Genomic DNA, 23,647 nt, shown 5'->3' with positions numbered 1-23,647 from the left:
GAAAGGTACCAGGGGCATCTCATGGGGCCCCCTACTGACCCCTGTCCCTTGGGCAGTGCCCAAGTGCTCAAATGGTCAGTCTGCCCCTGCCAAAAACCATATAATAGGAGGTCAAACCTAACAACACTTTCAGTTGTATCCAATTAGGCAGGCTCTTGCACTACATAGTTGAAGGTAAATCTAAAGGAAATTGGGCAGAAATTGGACAGAAAATTGTATAGTGTATGGCCAGCCTAACAACATTTCCAGGGAATATCCGATTGCCTCTCGGGGGATCAGGAAGGAATTTTTTTCCCTGCAGGAGCAAATTGGATCATGCTTTGCTGGGTTTTTTGCCTTCCTCTGGATCAACTGTGAGTATAGGATGATAACTTTTTTTTTTTAATGGTTGAACTGGATGGACTTTTGTCTTTTTTCAGCCAGACTAACTATGTAACTATGTAAGTGTTACACCCCGGTCACATCAATCCTGACTTTGAAATCGTGCGACTTCACTGCACAAGTCAGGATGTCATTATGATTTGAGGTGCAATTTTTAAGACATCTGACACAAATCTCTATGCAAATAGCACTAAAAGTCGTGCATGCACTACTTTAAAAATTGGTGCGGCTCCAACCAAGCCATTGATGTGACTGCTATAATTGCAGACAATAGGATGCAGCTTGGCATACAATTTGCAAGTTGCATGGCATACAAGCCACCCAGTGCAACAGGACACTTAATGTGTGTATTGTGTGCTGATTTTCACTGAAAAATCTCTTTGTTCCTTCTCCCTGCTTTGCAGGGAGAAGAAACAAAGACATTGTTCATTCTGCACAGAGCCCTGTGTAAAGCAGGGAGAAGAAACAAAGACATTGTTCATTCTGCACAGAGCCCTGTGTTGATTGTCAACACAGGGCTCTGAGCTGTGATTGGACATGACCATGAATCATTGGCTTGGAACCTGCTGACAAAGTCCTGCTTGTTCTAATCACAGCAGGAGTCAGCGGGCGGGAGCGCACGTGCGCCCTGTACCTGGAAGAGGCCAGTGAGGTAATGTACTGCCGAAGGGCGGCCCATACAAGCACAGCCACAGGTACGTCGCTGTATACACAAAGTACGTGTATGTCACTGTGCCTGTACGGGCCGTCCGTCAGCAGTACATTGAGGGCGGTCCTGAAGTGGTTAAAACAATGTATGTATAGGAGATTGCAAAATGCACATGTAGAAAAATGTTCTTGTCAAACGCAGTCTGTTCCATTTGAACGCAGTTCTGCTTAAAGGCAAGATGCGGTGACTGACGAGAAAAGGTCTGAGTCTGATCTGCTTTGCCTGCAATTCATACACACCTTAATAGGACCTGCTGCCTCTGAAAAAAATGCAACGTGGCTCAAATGCAGCCTTTGAACTGACATCTGCGCTGCTTTGTAGAAGTCATTGAGAATGTGCAGAGCGTTTGATGTGTGTCTCATACTAAATGTAGGAAAACAATACTCATCTACATGACCTTTCCTATGAAAGGATCAGTCCACCTGAAGTGACACTAAGGGCTGGTTCACACCAGATGCCCTCCAGGGTATATTTAAAATGCATCCAGAATGCATGTAGAGTAATTGCCATGTAATCCAATGGCCCTTGTTCACATCAGTGTGGTCAGTTCTAGTGCTTTCAACAAAATTACAACCTGCTGTGGGTTTTTTTGTCCATAACATGTCAAAACATGTGTAAACGCACCACAACGCACATAAGAAACCAGTGTCCCAAGATTTTTTTAAATATAAACGAGAGAAAAAAGCGCCCTGGGACGCAGTGAAAATATTTAAAAAACACATCAAAAACATCTAAATGCTAATGCAAAAATGCATCCAGAAACCTGATCTTGGGGTGTGAACCATCCCAAAATGATGTGTTTCTTTTCCAAAAATAATCCATACACATCCTCTTCTTAAAGCAAAACTTCCTCCTCCTCCCCTCCCCCTGCAATATTTGGAATATTTGCTTTGAGAGAGGGGAGTGGTTTGTAGTTTTTGAGAGGTACCCCCTCCCACTTCTGCTCCAAGTACCTAGGCAATTGGAGAGGAAATTTGCCCCTCCACTCCATCTTTTTGCCCACAGCTTTCTGGGACAACTCACAGGTCCCAGGAAGCTGAGGGACCATTCACAGTTTGCAGCACAGCTCATGCATGCACAGCGGGCAGCTGGACTTGAAGCCACATAGAGTCACTCGGCTTCCCACAGTTAACATGCCGGTGCCAGGGACTCGAAGACTGGTGAAGAACTGGCCCAGGTGAGGACAGCGCTGGATCCTTGGGCAGAGGAGTGTCTGGTTTTTAAAAGTCAGCAGCCACAGTATTTGCTGAATTTTTGTTTTCAGGGTGAAGATCCTCTTTATAATAATTGTAAATCTTTTTGTTTTTTAAACAAACATGTTATACTTACCTGTTCAGCTGTTTAGCACAGAGCAGCCCGAGCCTCCTCTTCTAGGGTTCTCCTGCAGAGCTGCCTGATCCTCCTGTTCTCCGTCTGCCTCCATAGAAAACTGCTTTCCATGGGCGCAGATGTGCGGGCCCAATCTTGAGCCAGGCTGTGTGCGCCTATAGACACACACAGCATAACTCGGCCTTGCCCCCAGCTCCCTCCTCACAGAAACTGATTGACAGCAGTGGGAGCCAATGGCTGTTGAGCCTCCTGTGAGAAGAGAGAGAAGAGCTGCTGCAGATGGGACAGTGCTGGATAGAGTTCAGGCTCAGATAAGTGTTTAACCTCTTGGCGCCGGCCGCACGCAAATATGCGGCCTCCCGGCATGTGGGCTTTGACACCGAGCGGCCGCAGATTTGCGTGCAATTAAGAAAAACATAGGTGCTGAGAGCGCGCCTTGCGCTCTCCCAGCACACATGTCCAGTACTCATTGAAAGGTCCCGATCTCCTCTTGCGATCAGGACCTTTCCTGATCATGTGACCACTGTGACAGCAAATCATGGCAGTCACATGACCCTAAAAGCCTGCCCCGCCTCCCGGCTTCTGAAACCCTTAAAGGGCCGGGAGGCGCCGGTGCCAAGGGGTTAAAGGGGGTCTGGAGGAGCAACATTTGAAAGGTTTTTTTTTACTTTAATGCAGAGAATGTATTAAGTTTAAAAACAAATTTTTTACCGTTATAACCACTTTATTGGCCCAATTTATTTTTAACTAAGTTGTGTTCTTCTGTCTCCTTGTAATGTCCTCTGTGAGCTCCCAAACATCTCCCCCCCCCCACACTTTTTTTTGTTCGGAACAATCAGTGTACGTTAGTTGCGGTCATATGCAGTACCGGAACAGGTCCATCCTGCGCCCAGGGCAAGGATGAGTAACTCTGCCCCTCCCCCACTACTAATGCATGTTGTAGAATGGATGAATGTTCATTCTGTGCCCCTTTGCTCTGCTGCACCCAGGGCAGCTGCCTCTCCTGCCCACCCCTTATCTCAACCCTGACTCTATGCACACTATGCATCCTATAGTCCACAGTCTATAGTCCATCTTGGGAACGAGCAGGAGATGGAGGCTACGTTCCTACAGTGAGAAAAAGGAGAATGAACGTAGCCACCCTCTAACAGGAAGTGAGATCACAGCAGAAAAAACAATTTTGGAGATATGGAGGAGGCTGAGAGCAATAGAATGGACTTTTTTTGAGTTTGGAATACATAGAACAGAAATGATTTCTTTTTAAATCAGAGTTTAGTGTCATTGGAAAAGTGATATTTCATTGATAAGTGGATTCTGGAGGACTGCGTCAGCCCCGGGCTTCTAATGTATCTTTTATATTCCAACAAAGAGATCCTATTGATGTATAATATGGCCAATTTAGAAGCAAAGAGTGTTCAGCCATTGTGAGGGCTTATACACATAGGCTTTCTTTCATTGTAACAGCACAATATATTCAAATGTACCAAAAAAGATTTCTCCTGCGCTCCGGGACCCAGGCCGGTGGCGAGTAGATGGAATTAAAAGCTCCAGAGAAGCAACCACCGGAGTATCCAAGGTCGTGCAGCTCCAAACCAAGGCTGGGGAAGCCCGAACAAACTGCGAAGTGAAACAACAAGAAGCGCACCAACCTTGTGCATTACCTCAGTAACAAAAATTTATTAAATGAAGGAAAGGTACTCACAAACAGCGAATAAAAAATAGGCATGTAAGTCCACCAAGGGACTTCAAAGGTAAGAGGCCAGCGCGAATCCCATCATGGGTGTAGGTACTCAGTCCAGCTGACGCATTTCAAAGGTCATGCCTTCTTCCTCAGAGCTGACTGGACTGAGAGTGTATGCTCCCATTTATGCCCACAGACTAAAATAGGACCCTCCCAAATGAGTTGGGCTGTCCGGGGCCGGGGGGAGGGGCCCGGGTGTCAACAAAGTACAATAAATAATCAATGGTCATCCAGATGAATAAAAATAATAAAATTAAAATCAATGAATATAAAATGTGTATAGATGGTAAATGATACATTATACCTTAAAAAGTGCAACTTATAAATACAATAGTAGAAACAATTTTAAATTGGTGTGTTATTAACATTAAACTGATCGTCGGATGCATACAATGTATATAAACTATAAATACACATACATAAAAGCTGTATATTATGTATATGGAAAATATATAAAATATATAAAATATATATACATACATCCATAGACACAGAGGAACCCGCACCATTGCATGAACCATACATTGTCTGTTAGTTCATACACAATAAGCAATTCAGCTAGAGAGTCTATTAGAAATGGCAGAATTCATAAAACTAATAACATTAATAGAATTGAATTAATGGTAGTAATAGCATTCATTAGTGTAATGTTGTATATGAGCACATGTGTGTAGAAGGAAAAATATAACATCCATTCTTATTACCAAGCTAGGGGATGTCTCATTGGAGGATTGGAGGGAGAGGATGGTATATTCCAAGTGTAGTTATTAGTCGGCAGCAGAGTGAGAGCTTGTGACCATAATGCAGAGGCAGACATGATCCGCCTGTGGATCTCTGTGTTTTTTTGTGTCTACTCGGCAGCAGAGGGAGACTCTGTAAGCCTAACATGGCTATAAACAGAAACAGGAACAACCTGTGGAACGCACGCCGCTGTGGAACGCACGCCGCGGCGTGGTACCTGGTGCGCATGCGTGAACAAATCCGCGCCTGCGCACAACGAGCGGCATTCTCACGATCACAGCAGATGATGCGCGCGCATAGATGAGGCGGCGCTGCTCGATCTCCACAGGGTCCTAGCTTCTCTGTCTCCCCACTGACTGGCACCCCACTGAGATGTATGTTAAGGGGTTATGGATGCATAACGAGAGTTGATGGTATTGATGCCAGGTCGTTAAGGCAATTGTCGATGTAATACCCAAACCCTATAGCTGAAGCCCATCGTCAGAACCCACAATAGGAACCAATTATAAAAAACACAATTGTAAAAAACATCATTTTTTAAAAGAAAATATGCAATATCGTAAATTGAATGGATGGTTGAGTAAAATTGATATGAATTATGAAATAAAAATAAATATGACATAATAATAAATATGAAATAAGAAATATGAAATAATAAATATGCAATATGATATATGAATGTACACAGACGCACACACATATGCACGCCCATAGACAATCAACACCTACACACACCTGTTTATAAATGCATACACTCTTATATATATATATGTGTGCATATGCATACACGCATGCACACCACCTGCGCCACAATCATGAAACATATCCAAAGCTGATGAATATCCAATAGACCTATACGCATATATATATATATATATATATATATATATATATATATATATATACACATACATACACATACACACATACATGCATAAAAATAACCACACAAACGTACGCATACATGCCCATACGCACATGCACACATATACAAACGTACTAGACCTATCTATATAAATATATGTACACACCACAGTGGCAAGGTCATAGGTACTTGAGTGGGACATGAACCCAATAAGATACACTAGATATGTCTGTCGCTAACGGTAAATTAGATGAGTGTATGAATTTCAAGGTCATCATTTAGTCCTCTAGGGGACAAAGTACCCAATGTAAAAATCCAAAAACTCTCCCTTTTGGACAGTTCGTGGTGTCTCCTCCCACTATCCAAATCCCTAGTGATGGCCTCAATCCCAAAAACTCTCATACCAAGATAGTTGCTCGAATGCTTTTCTTTAAAATGGCGGGGGACTGAGTATTTATCTCTCCCTAGTTTGATACTGCTCTTGTGCTCACTGATCCTGATCCTAAGGTAACGTGAGGTACGGCCTACATATAGTAAGCCACATGGACAAATTATTCCTTGTTGTTAAAAGTAACCGTAGGTTTTTTAGAGTTATGTTCGATTTCTGTGGAGACGGTGGGATCAAACATCCCTAAGTATTTTTGAAAGGCCGTCTCTATATGACTTTCCTTGTAACCTTTTTCTTTAAATTTCTGTTTAAGGATATGGCTCTGTTCAATACTTTTAACAACAAGGAAGTTCGCTTCAGTACCAGATTCAGTAGTAAGCCCTGGGACATTAAACAAATACTGTCCAAAAATTGGACTATTCTTAAGAATGACCCCACGCTTGGTAAGGCACTTCCAGAGAAGCCTACGCTTATCTTCAGAAAACCGAGAGATCTGAGGAGTCAAATAGCGCCAAGTAGAGTGCGTAAAGCCACGACAGCCAACCCGGGCCCATGGTCAATTTTATTCGATCAAAAGGGTAGTTATAGATGTGGCATCTCGAACTGTGGCACCTGTGGGATCATATGCCATCGAAAACGAGAGTTCACAAGTACGGACGGGAAAAGGTATCCTATTAAACAATTTATAAATTGCGGCTCCTCATTTGTCATTTATGGCATAATTTGTCCATGTGGCTTACTATATGTAGGCCGTACCTCACGTTGCCTTAGGATCAGGATCAGTGAGCACAAGAGCAGTATCAAACTAGGGAGAGATAAATACTCAGTCCCCCACCATTTTAAAGAAAAGCATTCGAGCAACTATCTTGGTATGAGAGTTTTTGGGATTGAGGCCATCACTAGGGATTTGGATAGTGGGAGGAGACACCACGAACTGTCCAAAAGGGAGAGTTTTTGGATTTTTACATTGGGTACTTTGTCCCCTAGAGGACTAAATGATGACCTTGAAATTCATACACTCATCTAATTTACCGTTAGCGACAGACATATCTAGTGTATCTTATTGGGTTCATGTCCCATTCAAGTACCTATGACCTTGCCACTGTGGTGTGTACATATATTTATATAGATAGGTCTAGTACGTTTGTATATGTGTGCATGTGCGTATGGGCATGTATGCGTACGTTTGTGTGGTTATTTTTATGCATGTATGTGTGTATGTGTATGTATGTGTATATATATATATATATATATATATATATATATATATATATATGCGTATAGGTCTATTGGATATTCATCAGCCTTGGATATGTTTCATGATTGTGGCGCAGGTGGTGTGCATACGTGTATGCATATGCACACATATATATATATAAGAGTGTATGCATTTATAAACAGGTGTGTGTAGGTGTTGATTGTCTATGGGCGTGCATATGTGTGTGCGTCTGTGTACATTCATATATCATATTGCATATTTATTATTTCATATTTCTTATTTAATATTTCATATTTATTATTATGTCATATTTATTTTTATTTCATAATTCATATCAATTTTACTCAACCATCCATTCAATTTACGATATTGCATATTTTCTTTTAAAAAATGATGTTTTTTACAATTGTGTTTTTTATAATTGGTTCCTATTGTGGGTTCTGACAATGGGCTTCAGCTATAGGGTTTGGGTATTACATCGACAATTGCCTTAACGACCTGGCATCAATACCATCAACTCTCGTTATGCATTATGAAAAAGTATTTATAATGTTTTTATATTCATACACAAATGTTTTGCCTTTCATTTCTATTTTAAACTGAATGGGTTGTTTTACAAGGTGAGAGACTACATATACTTTATAAGGTGTTGGCTGGAGTATTAATTTGTTAGTCAAGTCTATCTAAATCTGCTAGTGCATCTAACACTCTCCCCAGACTGACAATGCTGCTGTCCAAAGGTGTCTCTGTTGCTCCTTCATCCAGAGTGGAGACACCCTAGGACAAGAAGTGTGTTATTACTGGGTTCAGGATGGCTTGATCTCAGAGGAAGTGGGTTGAATAATGCTGGCCATCAGGCTGAGAACATCTAATATCAGAAAAAAAAGGACTGCAGGGGAAAATATCTCGATTGAAGCTGAAAACTACAGCTAATGCTGGTTTTGTCTTATTTTTATTTGGATGTCTGCATTAAATACCCCTACAGTTGTACAATAAACGATCCTCCATTATTCTAAATTAAAAAGGCAGAAATACCTTGATGCCCTCGAGTATTCTTCACAACCACAGGGTACCCAAGAGGCTCTGCAGCATCTATCATTTTTGAAAATTCATCATGGCCACCTAAAACATCAGAAAAAGAAAATTTGTATTACAAATTTTGTTAAAAAAACAAATCACATCAATGACTATACAAAAGAAAGATAAATTAGTGTAACGCTACCCCGCAGGAGCCGCTGGATAGGATGGGTTTTTTGCCTCAACCTCCTCACCTATGGCACACTAGGTAAATGAACACAGCTTGCAATATAACAGAAAAAACTAAAGGCAATACCAGGTACACAATAATGATGTTGTGTCAGGAAACAGACACCAAACGAATTAGTGAAAGCCAGTCCTAATATAATGTCACACACTATGATTGATAACAATGAAGTCAAAAAAGTGGACTCGAAATAGTAATAGTACAATTCAACATATGGTGTGATCAGTAGTCAGTAGTAGGTATTGGATAACACATGCATCAGGATCAGCATAAACAGTAGTAAGATCACCATAAGTGTAGCAATGGACAGTAATGTGTGTAAATTTACTGTATTCAGGAGACAATTCTGCCAAAGTGCATTAAGGGTGACTGTGCTAGGCCTGGACTAACTAGACATAGGGGCCCTTTATATAATTAGTAGATAGGGGGTTTGTAGAATGTCTTTATAGGGGGCAGTCCTTTGCTGTGTTCCTCTGCTGGCTATTGTTGGGGCCTGTAAGCAGCATTGGTGCGCCTAAGGACAGTCTTGGTGAACGAGCATACAGTGTACGTTTTGTGTACTAAGTGTCCTGCTTCCAGTGACTCAGTCTCTGCTATCAGTGTGCAAGTTTTGGGCCGTGTGCCCTCTCGCCAGTCCCAGAGGTGCAGCTGTAGTCTCCCACTGTAGGAAATGGGCCCCTTTGCCTCTGCGCAGATGGCTCCAGCTATCAGAGGAGAAGGAGAAGAGAGTGAGAGATCACTCCAGTCTCCTGGCACAAAGGGCGTGATGATTTAATCACTGCAGACTGAGCAGCACCGCTCCAGTGTCACTGCTAACAAGCCTAAAGCTCCAGTCCCCACCAGTGCGGTCTACTGCAGAGATGTGTGCACACAGCCATTCCACCACTCCCCCTCTCCCTCTGCGAACTGTAGTGTAAGGGTCCATGAGTCTCATTCTATAGTTGATGTTGCAGACTTCAATTCCCATGATCCCCAGCGTTCTGCATAGAAGTCCATATGCTTTCCTGGCTATAGCTCCCCCCTGCTGACTGTAGGAAATAGTGCAACAAAAAAAATGACTACACTCATATAAATTCATTTGCTCGAGAAAAATTTTTCATCCTGCTCCTCTGAACTTTCTCAACACTGTGGTCGAAAATGAACGTTGATTTGACCCCATTAATGAGCAGAAAATTGAATGAATGTTAAAACTAAAAATTTCAAATAAAATTCTACCAGTGTCTGGCCAGCTTTAGTCTTTCACATTTGATTGCATTTGAGACCATAAAACAATAGATCTCACCATGCCTTCAGTATTTAGGGTAAATCATTATCTCCTTGGATTGTATCTGCTACTACGTTATTGCTGTTTATGGCATCAGAGCCATAAAAAAATGTGCATTTAGTTACCACCGCCCTTTTAAAGCCAAACCCAAGGTACGATCTATATTACCTAGTCACAGTACATTGGGAAAGCTTGGCATACGTATGCATATCTCATACCTGGAGGGGGGCTCTTTGGAAGTTGACCACCACTATAGTAGTTGGCACTACTGCAGTACACTACACCAATCACAGGGAATTGATTGTGCGGCACTGCTGACATTCATTTATGGAACGCCTTGTTTTTTGTTTGTTTTTTCAGTGACTACAAGGTATTCTTTGATTGAATAATGTAGAGAGGAGGAGCAGCGAGTGATCTCTACATTGTCCATTCAGAAAACGCCTTGTATTCAGTGGAAAAAATACTCTATAAATGGCAGCAATTCCAAGTGAGCACCCCCTGTGGTCAGTCTGCAGAGGGGAAGCTGCTCACACAGGATGATCGCGGCTATCCTTGTAGTAGCCCTGACTACTACAGTGATTTCCAGTGGCCCATCAAGTATAAGATATGCATTGTGCTAAGATGGACCAATGTAATGTTCCAGGTGTTTAGCTTTAAACAGTAGGTTGTTCAGTGAATTAGTGGCTGTCAACAGGACGTCATTCAGCAAATGTAGATGTACAGTATGCCGTAAGCACAGCTGGTTGGCAAAGTCAAAAATATTACAACAAATGGATTTATAGGAACACTGAACTACAGCTCATAGCAACCAATCAGGTTTTATCTTTCACTGCATAACCTACACCTGGGAGATGGAACTTGAAATCTCATTGGTTGCTCAGTCCAGTACCTTTTCAACTGTGTTCAGAAGGTTCCATACGTTCAGGAGATCTGTCACATACTAGAGCAGAGTGGACCTGCCTGTGTGTTCTCATGAGAAAGACAAGGACGGGAGGCCCAGAACAGCCCAGAGACAGAATAAATAAACGTATAAAAGGTCGTAAGTGTTTCCATGCATTTTTCTGTTCACTCAGCACTTTAGAAACATTATCTGATGGCTCTCCTCACAAGATCAAAGTGTGAAATGCAAACCACCTCGCTGGCCCCTCTGCCTCCAAGCCATACAGCCATTACATAAAACATGACACCTTGGAAGACATTTTCCTTCTGCACCAGCATGTTTACATAAAAGTGGACCTGTCATCTGCACACAAAGGCTCATTGATGCTGAACTACAGGCAAGTATAACAGACACATTAAAGAAATATTTTAAATGCAACTATTGTAAGAGCCTGAATTTGACTTGTTATCGGGCTCTTGCAATCTCCTATACAGCAGCACTCAGACTGGGAGAGGGAGGGGCAGGGCTTGGAACCAATCAGGTGTGCTGCATACAAATGTATTGTCAAGGAACAAGTTAATAGAGGGTGTGACGGGAGTCACTTTGTGTGAGGGGCCCATAGAACCCAGCTCACTTTGGAGAGGTGGGGAGACCCCTGCCTCAGCTCCCCATATCCCTCTTATGTGTAAATCACCCTGTGCCTGTTAGGGGTACAGGGTGATCTGTCCTAATATTGTGTGGGCTTTGTTTCAGACTGTAGACATGTTTAGGAGATAGGTGGGGGGCAGGGGATTGTTGTTGTTTAATGTTATGTAGCTGCATCCCATTGTTCTGTTGTTTGGCTTGGGAGCAAACTATTATGGGATGTATATGTTTATGTGTATTAGCTTGGGGGGGGTGTCTCCAGCAGCCCTCCCTCCTGATGGGACTGTCTGCTGGTGTGAAGTTTGAATATCTGTGTGTCTCTTGTTACTAAATGTATATTGCCCCACCCTGTGTCATTATGCAGGGTGGGGGGATTGTCCCCTAAGTGTATATATCTTGTATCTGTGTTCAAATAAACTAGTCTACCTCTTGGTTTACTTCAAGACTGGTGTCGTCTAGTCTTGTATGGTCAGCTGTTGTGTCTGTTGTCGGTGTTCGGATGGGGAAGCAGTATTCTAACGGAAGTACTCAAGCGCAGTCTGGGTCGGTTCCGTTACAGAAGGATAGAGCAGAGGGAGCATAAAGAAGACCTCATCAGTCTCCTGTTGTTCCTTTTTCCATCAGATGTGGGCACATCAGGTAGAGATTGGGTATATTGCAACACAGTGTGAAAGGTAAGTGGGCGGCTGCCCCTCCTGTCCACGCCTTGCCCCACAGAGAGAGGACACCATTGTATCCCTTTTCCAGTCTCAGTGTTGTTATGTTCCCGGATGTGCTTTGTTATGGAGCTCTGTAAATTTCAGGACAGAATAGGCATGGATACCAATTATTTGGCACAGAAGTCAACTCCAATAGATGTATTTCATCTGTGTATTTCCTAGAGTTCAGCTTTAATGCCAATTTCCAGGGAAAACACAAATTTTGTTGGGGTAATCAATACAAATAGCTACAGTACATAAGCCTTTCTCAACCTTTTTAATCCAGAGGAACCCTTAAAATAATTTCCAGGTCTTGGGGAACCCTAAGCTGGCCATACATCAATCCAAATTCAGTCATTTCAGCAGGGACCTTCTGAATTTCAATCCAAGTGTAGCCACTGAAGTTGAACAGGAGTCATTCTGCTGATCTACTTCTGTTCAACTGCCCTGTCGGTGTTTTCTTGCTCGATCAGCAAAGCGGACAATAGGTTCTAGTGCTGATCTGCATATTCTGACGGTAAAGGAGTCTACCTGCGATCAGAATACAATGACACAGTAAGGAGGATTCACCCATCCACATCGAATGTGTGAATTGGGGAATCAGATAATGTTTTTCATACAACTGACCCGTGTACTATATGGCTAGGTTTAGGGTCTTTTCCCACCATGTCCACAGCACCACATATCTATGGTGAATATAAATACAAACAGTTGTTTTGTATGTGCTCTATTCACACCATACATGTGCAATGGTGTGCAGAAAAATGCAGCTCAAAAGACATGATATAAACAAGCCTTTTGGAAAACTAATTCATTGAAAATCAATGGGCAAAATGCCCCTTACATTGGTGGTAAGTGGAAAGAATGCAACCCTTACAGTGGGGACCAGAATGCCACTCTTAAGCAGGGTATACACAGACAGGTTTTTTTCATTCAACCAGCATGCTGAACAAGAAAAAAAAATTACAATGTGTGGTTCAGGGATCTGCAGGGCCCTGCAGCACTGTTGTATTTTGAATGGGGGACTCCCCCTGCCAGAATACACAGATCAGTGCTTGCAGCCATTGGCTTCAAGAGTTGATCGAACACTGGTTTTCTAGCATGACTGTTCAACAGAAGCTCATCATGAGACCGGCTTCTGTTGAACATACAGCAGAATACATGGACCAAAAGATTTTCAGTCCATGAATACCCAGCTTTACAGACAGCTAAAAAAAAACAATTGGTGTCCTGCAGGCACCATCAAATGGGAGGTCAACAAGCAACAACTCAAGGAACCCCTAGTAACCTCTGCAGGAACCCTAGGGTCCCACGGAAACTTGGTTGAAAATGGCTATTCTAGATTGTTAGATCCTGAATTGGTCGAAATCAGATGTTTACAGTGAAGGGTAAAAGAGAGAGAAGCAACGCCATCTAAGTGCAGCAATATAAGCAAATAATTTATTCCACAAAATTGGCAACTCACAATAGTAGTAGTCAAATGAGCGTTTTTCAAACTGGTATCAACCGCTGTGCAACTCCTGGCTGGTTCTGCTGCAGAGAAGTCTCCCAAGCTTCTCTCTCTTTTACCCTTCACTGAGTCTCTTCTAGTTCTTTTTGAAACAGCTGCCACTGAGTCAAGCATTGTTGGAATATCCCTTAACCACCTTTGGACTTTAAGGACATTACTTGTGTGGTTAATATACTAGCCATCACAGTATACATCTGTTTTTTTTCTTCTTCTCAGTGCGCTAAATATTTCTCGTTTTCAGCAACGGGTACTGTTAATGCTACAGAATACAAAGATATTTTAGTCAATTGCTCTCTTTCAACTATATGGCAGCACTATTGGGAAGGCCCTTCTCTGTTCCATCATGACTGAGTCACTGTGCACAAGCCCAGCTCAATAAAGATATGGATTTATATGTTTGGAATGGATAAATCTGAATAAACAGAGCCCTGACCTCCATCTTACTGAACACCTTTGGGATGAACTGGAATGATGATTTTGGGCCAGGTTTCCTCATAGAGTGGAAGCCTCACCTGCGTTCACTGATTGTCTGTGCAGGTCTGAGCCATCAAACTGACAGGTCATTTCTACAGATTACACTGAGGGAGAGGTGCTCCTAATATAATTACCAGAGCTTCACTGTCAATGCTGTCATCTTGTTTGCTTATCCTTGTTTGGAGGTAACTCTGGGACTGGTTGACAGCTGTCATTTTTCCATACTGTATGTATGAATGTGCAAGTTCTATATGTAGCGCCCTCTAGCTTATCTAGGTAGGATTTTTGTTAGAAAGAGGCTGGGTAGCAGCCTGGGATGAGTCAGCCTGAGGAGTGAGGCAAGAGTTCACCTCAGGACAGGCTGGGAGGCTCTACAGGTCAGTGTTTCTGGAACCCTCCCACCCTTCTAGAAACTCAGAGAACTTCCTGGAAGAGGGGTGAAAGATGGGTGGAAGCCTAGATCTGCATGTTTAAAAGAGAAGTGTGGGTTTGATTTTTTCCCCAAATTATACTTACCAAGGTGGATGCAGCATTGGTCCAATGTTGCATCTGTCCCCCACTGGCTCTAAAGGTGAGAACTCAGCGATCACATAACCACTGATTGCTGAGTTCTCACTGCCACTGTAAGCAGAGAGCGGTGATTGCCAATTACCGCTCTCTTCTCTGCCCTCCCACGCTCACTTGAGCGCTGGGCTGTGGAGGATGAGAGAGTGGTTGGCTCAGCCTCTCAGCATGTTACTGAGCCAGGTGCTGCTCCGGGCTCTGGGGTGTATCCAGACTTTACAGTTGGGATCTTTTCCCAGCCTGGACTGTATGAGTGATGTCAGCTGACAGCGGACTTCATCCTGCTGTCAGCTGAAAACAGGTCACAGGAGTGCAGAACCAACTGCACTCCTGTGATCCACAGGAGAAGTACAGCCAAAAGAGCTTTGGCTGTATTTCTCCTTTAAGGGAACTTGGCCAATCCCCAGGCAGGAGGCCAGGCATGGTGACCATGGACAACCTTTAAATGTGGAAGAGCCTGAGCAGCAGGGGAGCAGGGTAGAAGATGGACTGAAGGAAGATGCTGGAGTGTGGAGCCTGGGAGCGGGCCCCAGGGAGTGCAGCCTACCTACAGGCTGGTTGCTGGACAGGAGGATCTTTACTGTTCCACCAGATGTTAGGGAGGACATCTTGAGCAGCAGGGAAGGCGCCAGCCCAGCGAAAGACCTGAAAGCAGCTACCAACCCCCTGGGCCAGATAAAGGGAGAGAGTGGTCAGGTGTGATACCTAACTAATTCTCATCTGGGACTGCTTCATTGTTAGATCTTGAAATCCCTTGCCCAGGGCTACCCTCAGTGCAGCTGGGTAGAAAGGAAAGATTAATTTGGGGTCTGAGGGGGTACACCAAGGGGACATAGAGTTCTCTAAAAGAGACAGTGCTCTATTTGCTATTTTCTGGATTCATATCATTTTGCACAGTGTACAGGTTGCTAAGAAGTTTGTCCTCAAGTTTACAGTTCCCTGGGAATCCCAAATACTAGACCCCATCCAAGTTGTTAACCCCTTAATAAAAAAAAATAAAAAAACGTCTCAAGCATTGTTTACTGACTACAACTGTGCAAGTGTGGAAAATGCATGTTGCTTGGCCATACAAAGCATAGGGAGACCCAAAACAAATCCAACGGCCCTCAAGAGGGTAGTGCTAACATATATATCTCATCTCAAAATGGCGGGACCCATTTTGGCATCTTTGCCTTGAGTGTCAGAGAATCCTGTCCTTAAACTAATGGCCATAAAAGTTATATAAGGGTCAGATATTCCGACTGCCAAATAATTCCTTCTATAACTTGTCCCTGAGCTAGCATGTTTGCTTATAACACATGAGCATGTAGTTTTTTTAGGGAATAAGGAGGAGACAGAGCAATTAATGACTATCCAATGTCTGTCGGTACCCTTTGTGGACACACAGACAGGTAGGTTCTTTAATTGGTTGGGATTGGTGTTTGTTTCTACAGTGACATACAGCATACCAAAATGTCCAAACCAGTGATAGATGTGTATAGAATCTGGAGCTGAGGCAGAAACGCACCATAAGAAAATGTATCAGGCAGCGGAATTCCATTGCCAGCTAACTCCTGAAACGTCCAGAATTTGTTTATGCAATTTAGAATGGCTTGAGGACGATTCACTAGACGACAGCCCAGTTTCTCAAGGTGTCGCAGAACAGTTATATCACTATCAGATTGCACGGTAGGAGTTGGGACCCGGACCAGTATCACCTGAGGGTAGGAGGTCACTGTCTTCTGATCAATCTGCAAGCCTGAAATAGAACAAGAGGACAGATGAAAGAAAACACGTGATCCAATTAAAAAAATGGAATATTGTTTAATGTGAGCTTTCATTTAAATGACAATATTGTTGGAAGTAATGCATGTAAAAAGCATGTATAGGCAAAACTTTTTTTAGTATGACCATGCCATAGTGCATGCCGTAAATTAGAGGTTGGATAAAAGATTAAAGTGGTAGTAAACCTTTACATACACCCAGTCAAGTGATTGACCTCAGGTGATACACAGAGATGAAACAAATCCTCCTACATAAATTGTACCTGCTTATCTGCAGTCTTCTTTTCTCTACATCCATTCAAAGTGCTTATTTTATAAAGCTACTGAGAATTTAGAAAAAAGGGGGTGGAGAGATCAGTGAGAAGAGCTCTGATTGCTGATTGAAAGGAAGGGACACAACCCCTCCATACAGTTTACAGGAACACAGCTGTTAATCTGCTGCAGATCCCTTCCCTGTCACCTTTTTTCTATTGGTGTCAGGAAAACATTTTAGAAGTGACATGCTGATATAAGGGGAATGAAGCAACAGAGAGAAATGACACTTAGGCCTGGATCACACCAATGCAGTTTGCGTTTTGTCCTTTTCTGCAGTGCTTGTTACGTTTTGCTTTTTTGCACACACATTTTTATGCTTTTTTTTGGGCCAACTATTTGCTTGGCAGATTATAAATGCAAAATGCATTAAAAATGCATAAAAATCACATAAAAAGTGCACTACATGCATTTTGTGCAGCATCTCGATTGAAGTCTATTGAACCAAAAATGTCCCTGACCCTTTCCAAAAACACAGCAGCTTAAAAACATAGATGTGAACCTGTCCCATAGGAAACCATGTTAAATGGACTGCAGTGCATCTCTGCAAAAAGCACTAAAAGCGCATTGGTGTGAACCAGAGAGATATGCTTTGTTCATATTTCATATCTGATGTTTACAACCATTTTAAATGCAGGAAAACTCTTTTGGTAATTAATCAGTATTAAAGAGTATTTTTAATACAGGGCTATACATCAGACCAAAAAGAGGAACAACTTAGGAGAAAAGTAGATTGGAGGGCTTTGGTTCTGAACAGACCTTCCAAACTCTGATGTGCAAAGAGGACTGCGCTGGACTGGTGACCAACCAATAGGCTGTTGGTGGATATCAAAACAATGACTGAGGTAGGAGTATGTCTGGGGAATTCATCCCCAATAGTAGGCATTGGTAGTGTACTCAGTTGAGATCTTGGGGCACCCAGTAACAGATGATCCTCTCTTTTGATGAATTCATTTAGAACTTTATTGAAGAAGGTTACAGATGAAGCCAACGCATTTCCGTGAAACTGCCTCCCCCTTCATCAGGGCTCTTGATATGACACTTTTTCAAGTGGTCACACTTCAATAGGAGGTGACTGAATGCTGTCGGCAGTGCTTGTAGATTGCCGATATGTTTTAGATGCAAGGCTGCCTAGTATCCAAAACACACTGGCATTCCACAAGTACTGCTGTCAGCATTGAATCACCTATTGAAGCGTGACCACTTGACAAAGTGTTATATCAACAGCTCTGATGAAGGGAGAGGCTGATCCCCAGAAATGTGTTGGCTGTATCTGTAACCTTTATCATCTTCAATAAAGTTCTAAATTAAACCATGGAGAGAGGATGATCTGTTACCAGGCACTCTTTCATACTCACTGAAGTCCTAGCAAATATGAAACATTCTCTTCTATCATGATCCAGAATTACATAGATGAATATAGAGGGATTGTACATAGAGGTCACATTGTACATAGAGATTGCACTTATTGACCAAGATACTTTTGATTATTTAGATGTTAAATTTCCAAAGACAATTACCTTCTACTCACTCCCAAAAATGCATAAAAGTCTTACTTCTCCAACAGGACGCCCCATAGTATATGGAATTGACTCTCTTACTGAAAAGGCTAGCCCCTTTCTGGATTTCTATCTGTTACCGCATGTTAGTCAACTGCCTTCTTACATCAAGGATACTATTAATCTTCTAAAACGACTGGAGGGTGTCTATGTCCCCCCTGGTGCCCTACTCATGGTTATTGATGTAGAGGCTTTGTTCTCCAGCATCCGCCACGAGCAGGGCATCAGGGTGGTGGAGACCTACCTGTGTGAACAAAATCAGGCCAACTGGCCATTAAATTAATTAATTATGGATATTCTTAGATTTATTTTGATCTACAACTATTTCATTTTCTCTGAGACCCACTTCCTCCAGATTCAGGGGGTGGCAATTGGGACATGTTGTGCACCCTCATATGCCAACCTCTACCTGAGAGGTTGGAGAAAGAAATATTCACATATGATCACTTTGCCCTATATATATGACATCCATTCTGGGATGGTTTCGGTATATTGATGATATACTGATAACCTGGAATGGAACAATTGATTTTCTTCAAGAATTAATGAAAAGAATAGATGTAATCACTATAATATTAAGTTTACGATGCAATCAGATCCTTATCGGACCTCCTTTCTGGATGTGGAAATCTACATCCAGGAGGATGGATCATTGGCCACAACCTTATATCGTAAGTCCTCTTCGTTCAACACAATCCTCCACGCCCATAGCTCACATCTGTGGGGTCTGGTTCACAGTAATCCATATGGACAATGTGTACGTTTACGAAGGAATTGTTCCACTGATGAGGATTTTATCATCCCGACTGCACTAAGGGAAAGACTAGTGATGAGGGGCTACATTAAAGCATGCCTTAAAAAGGCCTATCAAAAGGCCAAAAGGCAGACTAGAACATCACTTTTGTATACCCTCAAAACAACTGTAACAAGTGACACTATGAAACCTATTATTTAATCTATGCAACACCAACAAATTTTTGATGCAGTACAAAAATGATGGTATTCTCCTTACGGAGGATGAGATTATTTCCAGACACATAAAGCCACACAGAGAAATTGTCTATAGGAGATCTAGGTCCATGAAGAATAGATTAGTACATAGTCACTAAAATAGGAAAGATAATCATACGATGGGTGGATGCTAAACGGAATGCTCATGGGTTTTTGAATGTCAAAATTTTGATTTATCTAACAATGTCTGTTTCACCTCCAGATTCTGTAGCCCATGTGACACTATGGGGGTAGTCTATTTGATGGTCTGCCAACGTGGAGCCAATTATGTTGGCAAAACCATACAACACTTTTGTCAGCACATCAAAGATCATGTCTATTATACATCAAATGCAAAAATGCTGACACCCATCAGCTACCATATAGGCATGAAACATAATTTTGACGAATCATATATGCAATTTATTGATTTGTATTGGGTTAAGAAGCATCTTAGAGGAGGGGATTGGGACAAATTGGTCCTCCAAAAGGAAACATTTTGCATTGAGAGACTGGCAGCTACAGTCAAGTCAGGCCTGAATGAAATGCGCTCATAAAACCTTTCCTCTAGCTTTAACTGTTTTGATTTAAGTGATATTTTAAATTATTAAATATTACTTTCTCTCCCTGTTTTTTTCTCCCCTTTTTTCCCCTCTATGTGGCAATGCGGACTCTGGTGGTTGGTTGGCCCCTAGGTGGGTGTAAGGGAATTCCTGTATGGTGACTATGCGCAACATCGTGCATAGAAATAAGCGCAGGCGCATTGCTAACAAAAATGAACATAGGCTCACACATGCGTGAAAGAATGTGCGCACATGCATGCGGACCGTGCCCAAGGTTTCTGGCACCAGACGGACTATTTAAAGGAGGCTCTTACTCTCTGACAGTGCTGACTTGTCTTCAGCTATTTCCTTGTGTCCGGCTGTATTCTGTGTGTAATCTGTTACTGAGCGAGCTTGCCATTGACCTGCTCTTGGATCCTGTTTATCCTTCTGCTCATTGGTTCTGATCCTGGCTCACTCCTGACCACGTTCCTGTCTGATGTTTTCGTATCTCATCGCCTGCTCATAGCTGACCCTGGATATCACTCTGACTATGCTTCTGGCTCCAGTTCGGCTCTGCAGTCCTGCTGAGTGCTTGCCCTGGCTGTCTATCATATGTTGTCATGGTCTGTTCCAGTTGTCACGCTTGTTAGAGTTCCGGCAAGCCACGCATCCAGATCTTGCAGTTCCGGAGGAGTGCTCCTTTAACCTCAGCTGGACGTTCCTGCATCTCCTCTGTTCCTGACCGGATGCCCTGCCTGATTTACCAAGTTTACACCTCCAGCTGCAAGTTCTGCAGTCAACATCTGCAGGCACTTGTGTTCCTCCTGTCCCTTGGTATCATCTGTTCCACCTTAAGTGGGGCCTGGGCTGGAGATACAAGAGAGGCCGACCTTGTCAATTCAGACTTTTGTCAGGTACGTGACAGTGGGTTATCAAACTTGAGGGGGTGTTTGGGTTCCCCATATTCATCCTTGAGGATGTTCAGGTGTTTTTTGTTCTGGGGTGTCCCCCATAAGGATGGTACATGTTTTAGTCCACCTGGGCCCCTATGTGTGGCCCTTGTTGACATCCTCTTTCCATATGGAGGCCCTCCCTGGTATGTCTAATTCTCAGGCTGAGCAGGGGGCGTTTATTTGGCCTACCGTTCAGGTGGCTCACCTGACTTACGCCTTTTTCCATTTTTGGAACATTCTCATTGCAGTGCGCAAGCGCTGTGGCCATATTAGTGTCCTCTTCCTTGGTCCGGGCCTGTGGCCCCGGGGCACATGCATGGTGGCCATCTTGTTGGCCTACGCACATGCACTCTTTAGCATGTGAATGAAAGCCATTTTGGCAAATCTCCCACCTGCACGGCGGCCATTGTGGCCGCAAGTTCATGCACACTTTTGCAATACCCGATCGGCAGGGACATCACACGCTATAAACAGTTCAGCGGTGGCTACGCTCCAAGAAGGGGCATATATTAGGGATTCCCTTCCCATCCAGGATGACAGCAGCTTTGTCCACACATAACTGAAGGAGGTCACCTTCCTATTCTGACTCATAGGCAGCAGTAAGGTTTACTTTCTCTGAACATTTTTTTTCTTTTTATAACAAGAAGGCATATACTTGAACAACTGTAATTTCTAGACCTGAAGATTTTGTCTGCCTACTTAAACCTATGTAAATATGAAACACGGTATCTCCTAAATCTAACTCAACAGTTAACTAAAATCAAAAATAGAAAAAACTTTCACCCTTGAAAGTGCTAATAGTCATATAACAATTCTATTATGAATCAAGATAACCCACACACTACTATATCCCAACCCAATAATAAATAAATTAAATGAATCCTAGGCAGTATTCATCCAGAATTCCGTGATACCCCTCAAAATAAATAAAAGTTCCACACAAAAATATTAAAAATATATAAAGTCACTTAAAATAAGTTTGAATAAACCCAGTGTCTCTCAAGTCCAAAAATATATTAAGAATATAAAAATATAAGTAAATAAGTGATAAGTGTCCACACTCCAACACGGTATTTCTTTAAGATGTTGAGCCCTTCCAGTGGCTCCCACAAAAACAAAGAGTACCTCAAAGTAAAGAGAAACTCACAATAGTGTGTTATCTTAATAACTCATATAAATCATACCAATGACACTTTAAATGTGCAAAAAAAACATAAAGTGCAAAAAAAAAACAATATAAAATCGTGAAAAATTGAAAACAACACTGTGCAGAATCAGTGATGTGCTTCACTCTGTGCAAACAACTCCAGTGGTGTAACACTTCTACTGTGCAAGGCAAATATACCCTTACCAAAAATAGCAAGACAACACGCCTTAATGTAACAATAGAAAGAATCAGCAGATCGCTTCCTCTCCTCTCCTCCACTTCTGAAGCGTATCACTGTATTACCATCCCATCATGGTTACACGTGAGCCTTTTCCCAAGGACTCCCAGGTATCCATCCAGATAATATATAAATAAAGATGATAGTGTAATTCCATTTCAACATGTAAAATATATAACTTTAATTCAATCTGCTTACATAGAACATAAAAAAAACACATAGTACTTGTGCCACAAGTTCCTGAGGATTACCAGGCAGCTCCCAGGTGGATATCTCTGCGGTTCCAATATCTAAGATGGCCACCGTACCACTTCCGGTTCCTGCTCTCGTGTGTCCGACGTCACTTCTCTGACGCGTTTCGTCAGATCCGGGACTTAATCATAAGAGATAGCTTACTTAAACACATATCTGATGAGGATCCAGTAGCTGTCATCTTCCTCTAATGATCTAGAAGTACAAAAAACTTCCTTCCCCTCTTTTGGATGAGCACCTGACGGCTTAACTGCTCCTTTCTTTTTTTTTCTCCCCTTCCTATATCATATTGTGTACTATATTTAGATAGGTGGACACCAGTACTATTATATAAAATATCTGTGTACATTTTTTTTTTGTTTTAAAGATGTTATGGTAATGTGGAGTTATTTTTTTATTTTGTTTGGATTATTTTGTAGGCTAACTTTGGGCTGAGTGAGGGTCCTTGTGTATGCCCCCCACATCTGCACATGGGGGACACCTGCACCCTCAGGTTCTTGACCTTTTAAGCCTTTTCCATTTTTCCTAACTTGATCTTTACCACATGTGAGCACCTTGCAGTGACATCCATCTTCATACAGCTCATATCAGGTTCTACCATATATTGTAACCTTGTTCATGTACAGTCAGGTCCATAAATATTGGGACATAGACACAATTCTAACATTTTTGGCTCTATACACCACCAGAATGGATTTGAAATGAACGAACAAGATGTGCTTTAACTGTAGACTGTCAGCTTTAATTTGAGGGTATTTACATACAAATCAGATGAACGGTGTAGGAATTACCACAGTTTGCATATGTGCCTCCCACTTGTTAAGGGATCAAAAGTAATGGGACAATTGGGTCAAAAGTAATGGGACAAATTAAAGCTGACAGTCTACAGTTAAAGCACATCTTGTTCATTTCATTTCAAATCCATTGTGGTGGTGTATAGAGCCAAAAATGTTAGAATTGTGTCTATGTCCCAATATTTATGGACCTGACGGTATATCCTATACTGCATATGTTTTATGTATTGATGTTTGTTTGCTGTCTTTCTTTTTGTTTTTTCTTTAGTAGCAGCTACTATCCTCCTGAAGAAGCAGGCATAGTTCCCTGCCAAACACGTTGAGGAATTACAGCCAACTCTGGAATGGACTTTACATTCTGTTAAGAGGTAATGCTCAATACTGTGATATTTCATTCAATCATATGATGTGGTGGTACTTGC

General features: G+C 42.3%; 1 protein-coding gene across 1 annotated transcript in view; it reads right to left on the bottom strand.

Moving 5' to 3' along the window:
* The window catches only part of LOC149452849 (N-acetylaspartylglutamate synthase A-like), a 64,895-nt gene that overhangs the window by 16,719 nt on the left and 24,529 nt on the right, over window positions 1-23,647 (bottom strand). The window contains exons 2-3 of the mRNA XM_089688884.1: window positions 16,180-16,410; window positions 8,409-8,495 (exon numbers count right to left, since the gene is read on the bottom strand). Coding sequence (XP_089545010.1) covers window positions 8,409-8,495; window positions 16,180-16,410 — 318 coding nt within the window. The remainder of the gene's footprint in view (window positions 1-8,408; window positions 8,496-16,179; window positions 16,411-23,647) is intronic.

This window comes from Staurois parvus, unplaced genomic scaffold, assembly GCF_062004578.1.
Source record: "Staurois parvus isolate SC_StPar_1 unplaced genomic scaffold, SC_StPar_1.0 ptg000458l, whole genome shotgun sequence".
Lineage (NCBI taxonomy): Eukaryota > Metazoa > Chordata > Amphibia > Anura > Ranidae > Staurois > Staurois parvus.
The sequence above is the reverse complement of the archived record's forward strand: the minus strand, read 5'-3'. Positions and strand labels throughout refer to the sequence as shown.